The sequence below is a fragment of the Eublepharis macularius genome, chromosome 7 (assembly GCF_028583425.1).
Source record: "Eublepharis macularius isolate TG4126 chromosome 7, MPM_Emac_v1.0, whole genome shotgun sequence".
Taxonomy (NCBI): Eukaryota; Metazoa; Chordata; class Lepidosauria; order Squamata; family Eublepharidae; genus Eublepharis; species Eublepharis macularius.
The window spans coordinates 6,826,961-6,841,618 of record NC_072796.1 but is presented as its reverse complement, the minus strand read 5'-3'; the positions used below and the strand labels follow the sequence as shown (position 1 = coordinate 6,841,618).

General features: G+C 44.5%; 1 protein-coding gene across 1 annotated transcript in view; it reads right to left on the bottom strand.

Moving 5' to 3' along the window:
- Positions 1 to 14,051, bottom strand: part of SEC23B (SEC23 homolog B, COPII coat complex component) — a 33,222-nt gene extending 19,171 nt beyond the window's left edge. Inside the window, exons 1-6 of the mRNA XM_054985245.1 lie at positions 13,962 to 14,051; positions 7,815 to 8,050; positions 4,073 to 4,130; positions 3,203 to 3,289; positions 636 to 872; positions 412 to 497 (exon numbers count right to left, since the gene is read on the bottom strand). Of these exons, the coding sequence (XP_054841220.1) occupies positions 412 to 497; positions 636 to 872; positions 3,203 to 3,289; positions 4,073 to 4,130; positions 7,815 to 8,035 (689 nt within the window). The 5' untranslated portion in view covers positions 8,036 to 8,050; positions 13,962 to 14,051. The remainder of the gene's footprint in view (positions 1 to 411; positions 498 to 635; positions 873 to 3,202; positions 3,290 to 4,072; positions 4,131 to 7,814; positions 8,051 to 13,961) is intronic.
- Between the last annotated feature and the right edge of the window lie 607 nt (positions 14,052 to 14,658).

The window sequence follows — 14,658 nt, the reverse complement described above, 5'->3', positions numbered from 1 at the left end:
TTGTTGCTGTTGTTGTTATTACCATGAGAGCAAGACACATAATTAATTGGGAAATGGAGATGTGCAATAATAGGAATGAGGTAGTAGAATTCATGCATTATATAATTCAAAGTGAATCCCCAATTGTTCAATTCTTACTTCTAGTTTATTAACAGGATTACAGGATTCTGGACATTTACCATTTTGAACTGAAAAACGAGAGAATCTGTAGGAGAGCTATTTTGATCATAATAAATGTCACTTAAATGGAACTCCTAAATATACATGAAGGAAGCGGTCACCTTTTAAAAACAAATAACGACATTAAAATTTCCCCTTTGCAAAATCCATACAACTTGGATTTTGAGAAGCTGCATGCAAGTACATTAAAGGCGGCCTTGCAGCCACATTGTGCCCTGCAGAGTGACATACCTGCTGGATACGAGAGGCTGCTCGTGAGGCTGAAAAGGTCTCCCTTGCTGAACAGGTGCAGCAGGCCTTGTGAGGCCCAACATATCCTGCCAATCAAGAGAGACATCAACACTGAGAAAGCCCAGAAAAAAGGCACATTAAAAATAATTCTGGAGGGGGAGAAAGACAACCAAAAGGCCAGGTTAAGCTGTTTTGAGAAAGCAGTTCAAAAAGAAAAAAAACACCTGTATTTGCTTTGCTGTGAGATCCTTTGTGCCTCTGAACACATAGCTCTTGGAGATCCCTTCGCAGCTCAGTTCATGAACCTGGACCATCCTGCCAAACGTGATCAACCCCACCAAGGCATCTGGAGGCAGTAAACTCAGAGACATCTGCAATGACTCCTTCAGCGCCTGCAAGTCCTCCTCTTCCAAACATGTATCCACCACATAAAGAAAGATCAGTGGCGTCCGAGGTCCACGCTTCAAAGGGAAGGGAAGGAAAAGATATTTATCATAGGAAAGAAACTGCAATAAAAGACCTTCGAGCGCATCTTGAAGGCTTCTGATTTGGAAACCTTGAATCAAATTCCAAGTTGCTATGACCACTGAATGGAAGCATTTGGACAAATTGGGGGTTGCTTCCTCCCCAAAAACGGGAATGACAAAGGAATAAAAAGATTGCTTAAGGAAGATGCGGAGATGGCAGAGAAACTGAAATTCTCTGTATCCGTTTTCATTGTGGAAAGTGTGGGGCACGCGCACATGCCACTGTTTTTAGGAAGCATGTCTGCAAAACTGAGTCAAACGAAGGTGATAAAACATGAAGGTCTAGAATTACTAGGCAAATCAAAAGCCAGTAAGTCTACAGATCCAGATAGCATACTCCTGAGGGTTCTTAAAGAACTCAAATATGAAACTGCTGATCTACTAACAAGTATATGTAACTTGTTACTAAATTTGGCCTCTGTACCAGAGGACTGGAAAAGAGTAGATGTCACTCCAATTTTTAAAAAGGGGTCTAGTCAGGGTCTAGGAAATTACAGGCCAGTTAGCCTAACATCTGTTCTGGGTAAATTATTAGAAACTATTATTTAAAGAGAGAATTATTAAGCACACAGAGGAACAAAGTCTGCCAAAAATTAACAGGGCTTCTGCAAAGGGAAGGCCTACCTCACCAATCTCCTGCAGTTCTTTGAGCAGATTAACAAGCATGTGGACATGAGTGATCCAGCAGACAGCCTATATTTGGACTTCCAAAAGGCTTCTGACAAGCTACCTCTCCAAAGACTCCTCAGTAAGCTTAGCAATCATGGGATAAGAGGACAGGTCCTCTCATGGATTAAAAACTGGCTGAATGGCATGAAGCAGAGAGCAGAAATAAATGGACATGGAGAGAAGTCAGCAGTGAGATCCCACAAGGATTGGTATTGGGACTGGAGCTATTTAATTTGTTGATAAAGGATTTGGAATGGGAGCTGAGCACTGTAGTAGCCAAGTTTGTAGATGATATCAAATGATTCAGGATGGTGAAAACAAAGGCAGACTATGAAGAGCTACAGGAGGATCTCTTTGAATTGAGTGAGTGGGCAACGGCGTAGCGAATCAAGTGCAACATGGGTAAGTGTAAGGTGATGCAGACTGGAACAAAAAATCTTGACATATGCTGTGAAGATATATGCTGAGGGGGTCTGAAATGACTGATATTGAAAGAGATCTTGAGGCTGTAGTAGAAAGATTGCTGAAATAACAACCCACCTTGCCAAAGTGGTGAAAAAAGCAAAATCCATGCAAAGATTCGTTAGCAAAGAGACTGTGACCACAACAGCCAATATTGTAAAGCTATAGCATGGCCTCATGTGGAATATAGTGTGCTGTTTTGGTCTCTGTATCTCAAAAGGGATATTGCAGAGTTGGAAAAGTACAAAGGAAGGCAACCAAGACGAAGCACCTTTCCTATGAGGAAAGATCTAGGACTTTTCAGTCTAGAAAAAAAAGACAGCTAAGGAAAACATGGCAGAAGTTTATAAAAATTATTCATGGGATGGAGAAACTAGACAGAGGGAGCTTTTTCACCCTCTCCATAATATTAAAACTCAAGGCCCCCCAGTGACCTTGCCGGGAAATAGGTTTAAGACGGACAAAAGGAAATAGCTTTTTATTTAATGAGTACTTAAATTATAGAATTCACTGCCATAGAAAGGAGGGAAGGAATTCAGTGTCATAGTTTTAAAAGGGGACTAGCCAAATGCATGGTGGAGGAGAGGTTCATCAGTGGCTACTAGCCATGGTGACTACAGAGGCAGCAAAACTATGAATACCAGAGCAACAGCAGAGGAGGGCCTCAGCCTCTATGCCCTGTTTGTCTGGCCTTTCATAGCAACTGGGTGGCTGCTGTGTGAAACCTATACTGGCCTAGATGGACCACTGGTCTAATCCAGCAGGCTCTTCTTATGTTCTTATTCTCAACTTCTGAGATTCAGAATCCCAGTTTGTGAGAAGGAGACAAGCTTCAACCTGCCCAGACAGCATTCGGATATCATAGTAAATTGGAGATTGATTCAGCACTTCACAAATTAGGAAGCATTCTATCATACTCTGTGCATAAGAGGAGGCGAACGAGGGAGAGAAGAGGAGGGAGAGGGGAACATGTGCAGGACAACACCTGCTCATGTTCCCACCTCATGCCTATGATGAACAAAGGTTATTTGTAATGCTTGAATGTGGCATAGATTGTCAAGAAAATCATGGTAAGAAACACAGCACATGGATTAAATGTATGGTAGATTTCATATATGGTACAGAACGGTTACCTGGACTATGTACTCGATTGTAGAAAACTGTGGCATAAGTTCTGCTGGTTGATTTGTTTCAGATATGCCTGCATATGCTGGAGGAAACTATAGAAACATACCAAGGATTAGAACACACAAAATGGAAAAATGACATTAATCCTCAATCAAGTCAATTCTGGCAAACGATGTTGTTTTAATACAAAGCAGGAACAAGTTTCAATCCATTAATGATGGTGCCTAACTACAATTTTAACATACATATTTATGACTAAACTGAAAGCCATGCTATAGGCTCTGCCAACACACGTGTCGGTTCAGTTTGGATATCACATGGACCCAAGAATAAGGAAGTCCCGCTTTGGTCTGGCACGACTCCTAAATGATGGTTTGCAATCAACCAGCAAACCAGAATCAGAAAGCACGGTTTGCATGATTAGTTCCAACTCTAGCTGGCATGAGGTCTGAATTTACAGACCACAATTGCTACCATTACTCGGCACCCAGAGGCCATAGAGACTGGAGCACTGAGCAGATGGAAAACAGAAAACCACTAGTAGCTTTAAAATATTGTCTATCTATTGTACGATTAGAAGCTCAAACTCTGTGCAACCCCTAGTCTGGCATGAGGCTTAGAACTGAGCCAGTCTTCTCATCAATAAAGGCAGCCTAAAATAACATACCTGCTCCATAATGACAATGAAAATCACGGCAAATATCTATGGCAACTCAAAAATGTCTTACCTTTTCCTATTACCAGACATGAAACAAATTTAACCAAGCACAGCAGACCACAGTGACGCATCAAAGAGCGTTATTGATATCAGTTCAGCACCAAAAGGGAAAAAAAACTAAAGCAAGTTCTACCTTCCATACGTTTTTCACACCCACCTGGTTTCTCTGAAAGCAGAAGTTACAGGCCCAAAGCTTGCCGCGATAATCAACTTGACTGTAAAAAAGGAACATACAAAAGCGCCCAAGCTCAAATTTGGAAATGTCAAAGGCTGCATTTTTAGGAAAGAAGTCATAGTGCTCCATTATTAGAGAGATATTTTCAACTGAAGTTTACGGCATGGACAGACTGCTTCATATTATTACAGAAAATTACTACTTTTGCTACTGCTCCATAAAAGTCCACTTTAATTGTGACTAATAGTCATATAGCTTGATTACATTGCGTTAGGCTGCAGGGGATCTGGATCTGTTGAAATCTGGCTTCAGGTCAGGATTTGGAACAGAGACTGCACTGATCCCCTTAGTCAACGACCTCTACTGAGAACCAGAGAGGGGAAGAATGGCCCTGCTAGTTCTGCTGGATCTTTCAGCGGCTTCGATACCATCAACCATGGCATGCTTCTGAGTAGCCTCTTGGCTCTGGGACTCAGAGGCACTGCGCTATAGCGGTTCAAGTCCTATCTGGGTGACTGGTCTCAGAGGGTAGTACTGGGGGATTCTTCTTCTGCTCCTTGGCTACCGATCTACAGAACCCCACAGGGCTTGATTTTACATTTACATGAAGTTGCTGGAAGAAGTCATTAAGAAGTTTGGACTGTGGCGACACCAACATGCAGATGATGCCCAGCTTTACTATTCCTTCCCATCTAATTCCAACAATGCTGTTGATGTTCTTTTTAGAAAAATTAGAATTTTATTTAAAAAGAAAAAGACAATAGAGTGCATAAAAAAGCTCTGAGAGTATACAAAGCAGTAGATTTGGGCTAGAACAAAAAAGGCATAAACGAGACATATATAACAGCACAACTAAATTACAAAATACTACTCTTCTCCCTCTCCTAAATTACTTATACCCAAAATATTATACTTAACATTCTATATTCTGCATTTTTGAAATCTTAAAGTTATAATTAATTTCTGTTCACATTATTCTTGATTTTTCTTAATTTCCAACAACATAATAAAAAAATCTCTCCATTTTTCTAGAAATTCCATTGTTGGTCTGTTATGCATATAAGAAGTTAGTTTAGCCATAGACACATAATCATGGATATGCATGAATGCTGTTGATATTCTGAATCAGTGCTTGAAATCAGTAATGGGCTGGATGAGGGTAAACAAGCTGAAACTTAATTCTGACAACAGAGACTCTCTGGGTTAGTAGAAAGGCTGACCAACCATCTGATATCTGACCTTTGCAGCAATTATGACTAAACCTCTCCCCTTTTTATTTTTAATTCTTTTTTAAAATTCTTATCGCATTGATCCTCACAGTAGCCCTGTGAGACATAGCAAATCGCTCAAGGCCTACAGCTCAGTTTCATACCTCAACTCACTTTGCAATCTGGAGTTGACTGTAACACAATGGCACAAATCTCAAGGAACTAATATTAAAAACAGATTTCGAGATTTTGACCCTTCTACTGCCCACTGCATGGCTTACTGACTTGAACTAAGCAAGAGTCTAATGGCACCTTCATGACTAACTACATTTGACTCCAGTTTCCTTTCTGACCTAGAGCTCACTTCTTCAGATGGGTCCTTAGTCCACAAACATTTATCTTACTATATAAAAGAGTAACGATGTTCTAGATGACTCATTTCGTGCCCTGGTGCGCCACCAGAGGGCGGTGCCGCAGAGGGAAGCCCAGGTGAGGCAGCCTGACCCACCAGAGAACGTGCAGTGACGGGAAGTCCAGGACAGGATCAGGAGGGGAGCGAGTGGCAATGCCTGCCCCCCTTCTTTATCTAGCTGGGATCAGGAGCGGAGCAGGTGGCAATGCCCAACCCCCTTCACTCAGCTGGGATCAAGAGCAGAGTGGGTGGCAATGCTCACCCCCCACCATGACCCAGCTGGGATCAGGAGTGGAGCGGGTGACAATGCCCCCCCTTCACCCAGCTGGGATCAGGAGTGGAGCAGGTGGCAATGCATGCCCCCCTTCACCGAGCCGGGATCTGGCGCAGAGCAGGTAGCAATGCCTGCCCCCTCTTCAACCCGCCAGAATCAGGCGCAGAGCAGGTGGCAATGCAGCACCAACTTCATCTACTCACTTCCTACCCTGGTGCACCTTCAGAGGGCGCTGCTGTGGAGGGAAACACAGATGAGGCAGCCAGACCTCCAGAGAACGTGCCACAGCGGGAAGCCCAGGCCAGGATCAGGTGTAGAGCAGGCGGCAATGCCTGCCCCCTGCTTTCACCCAGTTGGGATCAAGAGTGGAGCAGGTGGCAATGCCTGCTCCCCTACTTCACCCAGCTGGGATCAGGAGCAGAGAGGGGGCAATGCCAGCCCGCCGCCTTCACCCAGCTGGGATCAGAAGCAGAGCAGATGGCAATGCCTGCCCTTTGCTTTCACCCAGCTGGGATCAGGAGTGGAGCAGGTGGCAATGCCCACTCCCAAATACACCCTACTGGGATTAGGAGCAGAGAGGGGACAATGTCAGCACGCTGCCTTCACCCAGCTGGGATCAGGAGCGGAGCAGGTAGCAATGCCCGCCCTCCATCTTCACCCAGCTTGGATCTGGAGTGGAGCCAGTGGAAATGTCATGCCCCCCCCCCATTCACCCACCCAGTATCAGGAGCGAAGCAGGCAGCAATGCCTGTCCCTATTCACCTGATCAGAACCAGGCACGGAGCAGGCGGCAATGCCCACCCCCCTTTCACCCGGCCCTGTTCAGGAGCAGGTGGCAATGCCTGTCGCCCTTCATCCAGCCGGGATCAGGAGTGTAGCAGGTGGCAATGCCCGCTTCTCCTGCTTTCATCTGGCCAGGATCAGTGATAGGGGAGGATGAAATGCCCATCTACCCACCCTCCCCTGTCTAGAGCCCGTTGCATTTTTCCCCACAATGGGCTTTGTTGCTAGTTCTGGAATAAAAATGTATAAACTAGATTCCTGTTTTAAGTATTTAAAAACTGCTCTTTTTATCTGTACTTTACTTGGCTGGTCTTGTGACCGTAATAAACCTTTAATTGACTGATTGATTGATTCCTGTTTAGTTTTGCTGCAAACAGACAAACACAGCTATCCCTCTGGAATTGCCTGAACATTCCCTTTGTTTCAGACTTTCCCTTCTTCAGTCACTCTAGTTGTACTAGCAGGACATACTTCAACATTCACCTATTACACAAGCTATCCCAGTAGGAATACTTGGGCATTTTTAAAAGGCATTGAGGATTAGAACATATGTTTTAATCAACAAAACTTAATTGACAATCTTCTTTATTTACGTCATTTATAATCCACCTTTCTCACTGAGACTCAAGGTGGATTACACAGTATGAGGTTAATACAATCAGTATCAAGTAAGTACATTTCAATACAATACCATAAGGTAAACATATAGAAGTTTAAAGACATAGCATTAGCAAGGATCCAAGACATAGTAGAAAATATTGAGGCAAAACATAACCAATTCTAGGACTAACATTAGACAACATGGAGCGCTGGTTGAACATATTTAAAGCAGCAGATAATATATAAGGCAAAAATGGTGATGAAGTCTATGATCCTCAACTTGTTAGTGAAGCATCTGAGACCCCATCCCTACAATACGGCCCTCCCACTTGAGTAAAAAGCCCTTTTGTCACATCACAGTCACCAACAAAACAGGACTCCAGTCAAAAATAAAACCTCATTGTTCTCCCTTTTCCTCTAAAAATAGGAAATTAAAGAGACTCATACCAAAGTGGATTAAGCACAGTTTTGCAAGTTGGCCTACTGCAGAGGACTGGCTCATACTGGACAGGAGGCAGGTCTAAACGTTCTTTCAAAGGAGTCAGCAGACAAGCCAATGGGACCACCATTCTTGTGGCCTCCAGTCTGCTGGACGGCCACACATTCCAGCTGAATCGCACTCCGTCCCGCTCTTCATTTTGCTGAATGAACTCCAGGTAAGTCGCCATAAAAGCCCAACGTTCCTGCAGGGGAAGATGACAAACGTGCTCATGAGCATGAATACTTGGATCATCAAGACCCAAACCTACAGCAGCCGTTCTAGTTCATTTCCCCCCTATTGCACTCGGAAGCTGCAAGTACATTCAGACGCCTTGGGAGGCTTGACATGAAGTGGTTTCAGATAATGTTCTATATAGTTCATCCAGGGCTTTTTTTCAGCAGGAACTCAGTGGAACGGAGTTCCGGAACCTCTTGAAAATGGTCACATGGCTGGTGGCCCCGCCCCCTGATCTCCAGACAGAGGGGAGTTTAGATGGCCCTCCACACCGCTGAGTGGCGCGGAGGGCAATCTCAACTCCCCTCTGTCTGGAGATCAGGGGGCGGGGCCACCAGCCATGTGACCATTTTCTCCGAGGGCAACTGACTGAGTTCCACCACCTCTTTTCCCAGAAAAAAAGCCCTGAGTTCATCTATAAGTTAAGTGGTTCTGCCCCTAGCTTCACCTAGATGGAAGTCACCTACAAACCACATGCAAGCTACTCTGGGTTCTCAAATGTAATAAGAACAATAAAAGGCCTAAATCCTAAGTATCAGGTCCACACCACTTCCTATAAAAATGTGTGTGTGTTACGTGCTGTCAAGTCACTTCCGACCTAAGGCAACCCTATGAAGGAAAGACCTTCAGAATGTCTTAACATTAATAGACTTGCTCAGATCCTGCAAACTGGAGGATGTGGCTTCTTTTATTGAATCAAGCCATCTCATTTTGGGTCTTCCTCTTTTCCTACTGCCTTCCACTTTTCCTAGCATTATTGACTTTTCCAGAGAATCTTGTCTTCTCATGATGTGACCAAAGCTTTAGCTATAAAAATAAGCACAGTTAAACGTGGAGAGCACTAAAAATGGAAATCAAAAGATGATAGGCAAGCTCCAAGTTAACACTTGACTGAAAAGTTAGTAGAATAATGTCCCATTTTATCTCATTTAGAAAGTTTCTGTGATCCAATATCCTGGAATTACAATGAGTACCTTAGTCTGAATATGTATCCAACAAAAACAATCCTTCCAAGGAAGGTGCTCAAATGAATTATCTTTCTTTATTTTGAAATGGTAATGGATCTCATTACCTCTGAAGCTTATTTTCAGCCAGAAAAATACTGAAAACATAATAGTTTTTTATCCTGCTAGAATAAACTTTTCAATCAAACACTTGCCTCTCTTATTTTCAGTTTCTAAAATAAACCTAAGACAATGAACTACATTTTAGCATCTCCCTTACAGTACTGCATTTTTACAATGCCTGAGGAAAAAGGAAGAGTTCATGAGGAACATGCCTTAGCAACAGGAAGTCTAAAGACGGAATTTAAAAATATATTAGCTCTTATCAATAAGCAGAGTGCTTAAATTACAGAAGCTTATAAATCAGTGGGATCTTGTACATTAGCCTAAGATTAAGATCCCCCGAAGGTGAGGTCCTGCTAAGGTGGAGACCTTTGGGGGAAGTGACCATGTCCTCTTTGAATTCCAGTTGCTGTGGGGGGCCAAGGAAGTTCGTAGCCAGACTCATAGGTTAGATTTTCGTAGGGCCAACTTCGATGAATTCAGAGGCTTGATGAGAGTCATTCTGTGGGGGAGTGTGCTGGAAGGGAAAGGAGCAAGTGAAGGGTGGGCCCTTCTCAAACATGAGCTTTTGCAAGCTCAAGCCCTCACTATCCCAGCAAGACGGAAACATGGTAAAGTCTCCAAGAAACCAATGTGGATGAACAGAGAACTCCAGCATAAGCTAAGCGAGAAAAAGGAAATGTTCAGGAAATGGAGAGAAGGACAGACCTCTAAAGAGGAGTATATGAGGGTTACTAGGTACTGCAGATCAGCCATCAGAGAGGCCAAAGCTCAGTGGGAGCTGAGTCTGGCCAGGAGGGCTCGCTACAATAAGACAAACTTCTAGATATGTGAGAAGCAAACGCAAGGTAAAAGAGGCAATTGGACCGCTGTTGGGAGTAGATGGAGAAACTCTGATGAAGGACAGAAAAAGCAGACAAGCTTAATGACTTTTTTGCCTCCGTTTTCTCCCTGAAGAACTCAGGCACATCTAGAGAAAGTAGAAAATGTGACAGGACACCTGAGTGGCTAGTTGACATTGACAGAGAGGTTGTGGAGAGGCATCTGGCTGCACTGGATGAATACAAATCCCCTGGGCCAGGTGGGGTGCACCCAAGAGTGCTGAAAGAACTTTCTAGAGAACTTGCAGAACCCCTGTCCATCATCTTCAAGGCCTCCTAGAGGACTGGGGATGTACCACAAGACTGGAGAAGAGCGAATGTTATCCCAATCTTTAAGAAAGGGAGGAAGGATGACCTGGGAAACTACAGGCCGGTCAGTCTGACTTCTGTTGCTGGGAAGATATTAGAGCAGGTTTTAAAGGGATTGATCTGTAAGCATCTGAAGGACTGCTTAGTGATCTGGGGAAGTCAGCATGGTTTTGTCCCAACAGATCTTGTCAGACCAACCTGGTTTCCTTCTTTGATTGAGTGATGAGCTTACTGGATCGTGGGAACTCTGTCAATGTGATTTACCTAGATTTCAGTAAAGATTTTGATAAGGTCCCCCATGACATTCTAATGGGTAAACTGGAAAACTGTGGACTGGACTATAGGACAGTTCAGTGGATAGGGAACTGGTTAGAGGACCACACCCAAAGAGTGGTGGTCAATGGAGTTTCATCAGATTGGAGGGAGCTGTCCAGTGGGGTGCCACAGGGCTCGGTTTTGGGCTCAGTACTTTTCAATATTTTTATCAATGATCTGGATGAAGGGGTAAACAGGCTACTCATTAAATTTGCTGACGATACCAAATTGGGAGGAGTGGCAAACACCCAAGAAGATAGAGTGAAAATTCAACAAGACCTGAATACTCTGGAGAAGTGAGCGGTTCTGAACAGGATGCAATTCAACACAGATAAGTGCACAGTATTACATCTGGGCCACAAAAATGTGAAGCACAAATATAGGATGGGGGATACACTTCTGGGTAGTAGTGTATGCAAAAGAGATCATGGAGTACGAGTGGACTGTGAACTAAATATGAGCAGTCAGTCAGTGCGATGCGGTGGCAAAAAAAAAGGCAAACTCAGTCTTGGGTTATATCAAAAGGGCCATTGCATCGAAATCGCAGGAGGCCGTAGTCCCTCTCTATACTCACAGTTCTCTTCGTCAGAACTGTGATTCTCGAAAGCTTATGCTACAATAAAGTTGGTTAGTCTTAAAGGTGCTACTGGACTCTTTTTGTTTTTGCTACTACAGACTAACACGGCTAACTCCTCTGCCTCTCTATACTGCCTTGGTCAGGCCGCATCTGGAGCACTGTGTGTAGTTCTGGAGGCCTCACTTCAAAAAGGATGTGGACAAAATTGAGAGGGTGTAGAAGAGAGCGACGAGAATGATCAGGGGTCTGGAGACTGAGCCCTACGAGGAAAGGCTGAGGGGCTTGGGAATGTTTAGTTTGGAGAAGAGGAGATTGAGGGGGGGACATGATTGCTCTCTTTAAATATTTGAAAGGCTATCATTTGGAGGAGGGCAGGGAGCTGTTCCAGTTGGCAGCAGAGGGTAGGACCCGAAGCAACAGGCTTAAATTACAGGCAGAAAGGTACCGGCTGGATATTACAAAGAACTTTTTCACGGTCAGAGTAGTTCAAAGGTGGAATCAGCTGCCTAGGGAGGTGGTGAGCTCCCCTTCACTGGCAGTTTTCAAGAAGAGGCTGGATGAATATTTGTCAGGGATGTTTTAGGCTCATCCTGCATTGGGCAGGGGGTTGGACTAGAAGGTCTGTATGGCCCCTTCCAACTCTGTGATTCTGTGTAACTTACAGCACACGAATGCCAAATCCAGCTCACAAATAAATTGAATCTCATCTCCGCCAGCTCTATTAAATTTTGATTAAGGTTACATTAGCTGTTTACCCAGGACTTCCATTTGTAAGAAAAACAAATAAAAATAAATTTGTTTGTTGCAGGCAAAACAGATGCTTCCCAGTTTCATGTTGTCTCTCTGGCTGTTTCTACACAGATGTCTGGCTCTAACTTTGCTTACAGCCACATGTGGAAAGCATCCACATAATGTTATTCCCCGGCTTCTGTGTTTTCCTTTACTTTATTGTGATCTTTCTCTAACCTGGTTTGGTATGATTGTTTTGGAAAGACTGCAGTTCAAAGCAGCCTTGGATGATGTGTGGGAGGGCTGGGGTGCATGTTTGCAGGTCCCACTCATGTTGGCACCATTTTCCCTGCCTCAGCTCCCTCTGCTGCCGCACACACACACACACACACCAGAGGGCTTTTTAAAAAAAAATTAGGAATTGCTAGATCACCATAATGTTATTAAGGTCTCTTATACCAATGTTCTGATTCAAAGTTTTAAAAAGTCTCTAGCCCTTTTTACTGCAGAGTTAGCAAAGATCAGATTGGACAATGTATGGGGAGACTTGGCTTTACATCACAACTACTTTGCTGGATCAGACCAAAGATTATCCCATTTTCAACAGTAGCCAGCCAGACCCTAATAAGAAACCAGCAAGCAGGGCAAGAAGGCAGCTGGTCTTCTCTGCTGTCTGTCCTCAACATCTGTTATTACAGGTACACTGCCACTGAACATGAAGGTCTCTTTCTTTCTTATATTTATAGTCCATTAGCATGTCTCTAGGCAGTCCTCCTCTTCTATCTGACAAATACTTTCTTTTAAAAAAACTATCATCTAGGCTAGCAAAATGCCAGAGAATCTCAAAAGCTATTTAAGCATTGTGCGGTTAAAAAAAAGGGGGGGAGGGGGCATCTTTGAGTCTGCTCTGAACCTATGACAGATAAGATAACTAAGTTATTATGAAATGGGGAGGGGTGGGTGAAGACTTCTCCCAATATCAGCCCCAAGGCCTAGTTTATTTATCAGCAAGCTTTTGCTGCGCAGCTTGTGTCTAATAATAATAACTGCTTATATCCCGCTCTTCTAGACAAATTAGTGCCTCACCCAGAGCTGTGAACAAGTTAGTGCTATTATTATCCCCACAATACAGCTGGGGAGTTGGGGCTGAGAAGAGTGGCTTACCCAAGGCCCCCTACTGAGCTCATGGCAGTAATGGGATTTGAACCAACACAATGCTGATTCACAGCCAAACCACTTAACCACTGTGCTACAGCAGCTCCTAATTTACTGTATGCTGTTGGATCAGAGCAGCCAAAACAGCTTATCCTTTCATGCCCTTTATTAACCAGCCTATTTTTATCCCATTCTTTCTTTCAGGAACAGATATGGTTCTTCACGCTGTAGCCTCACAACAACCCTGTGAGGTAGGTGCAACCGCAAGAGAATGGCGTTTCACGGCAAGCTGAGATTTGAACTCAGATCTCCAACCAGTGCACAGCACTAGTTCTTACTGCGAAAGTTAACCTGTCTGAGGTTGTACTATTTCTGAGTGCTGTTAGGGAGAAGGGAAAGGGTTCCTATGAATGAATATTCCTCCTCAGAGGATTAACGCCCCCCCCAAACATAGAAATCTAGCAGGTCAGAGGGAATCATAATAACAGTGTACTTTATATTATATTATAATATTATATTAGGCTCTTCTAGACAAAGTTAGTACCCCATTTAGTGTGGTTCTTATCCCCACAGCAGAGCTAGGGAGCCGGGGCTGAGAGGAGTCCTAGCCTGTCCCCTGACATGCTAGTTTTCTACGGACAGGAAAGGCGAAGAGAATTCCCTCGTGAGCCACCTGGGTGAGAACCAGGCCCCAAAAGCCGGTCCTCCTCATCCCCTTCCATGTGCCCCCTTTTATTCTCCTCAGCCAAAGCTTCCCCTCACACACAGCCCCTACAAGGGGGAGATCGACCGAAGGGCAGCCCGACGCCACTTCCCCGCGGCCCCCTTGAGAGGTCCCCTTTTTACCTCAGAGACTCGCGTCCCTCCTCAGCCTCCGCTCCTTCTCTCGAGGCCACACCCGCCTTTGCAAGGACAGCTCAGCAGCCCGCCTGCCCGGAGTTAAGATGGCGCCCTAAACTACGCCGCGAGGAGGAGGAAGAGGCGAGTACGTCGGCGGCCATCTTAGAGAAGGGCACCGCGCCGCTCCCTGGCGGCTTCCCAGCCCGGAGAATTGCCCTTTTTCGAAATGGAAGGCAGAGGTTGCCAAGGTTACTGTCTCCTTGGGTCCTCATGCGCTGTGGGACCCGGCCAAGGTCCAAGGGGAGGCGCACCTCGCAGCCTCCCAATGCCGGTCCAAGACAGCAAATCGCATTATGGGCCGTTGCCTCTCCATACAAACCAATTCCACGCGCATTTAACACTGGCACGTTCAGGACAAAGCTCTGCTAAGCGCACGTTTCCTTGGCGTGTAGTATCTGTGTTTCTACGGGCAAGGCTTTCTCCTCGCTGCTTGCTCCCAAGTGCATGATCCAAGTACAGTAATCGTAGAGGGGATGTAGCCCCGTTAGTCTGTTGTAGCAAAATAAAAGCCCAGGAGGGGCTTAAAGACTCTAGAGTTGCCAACCTCAAGGTGGGACGAAGAACAACAATACTTGGGAGGAAAAGAGTAAACACAATATAATAATTCAGTTGATTCTATTAAAGTATTATAGTTAATGTGACA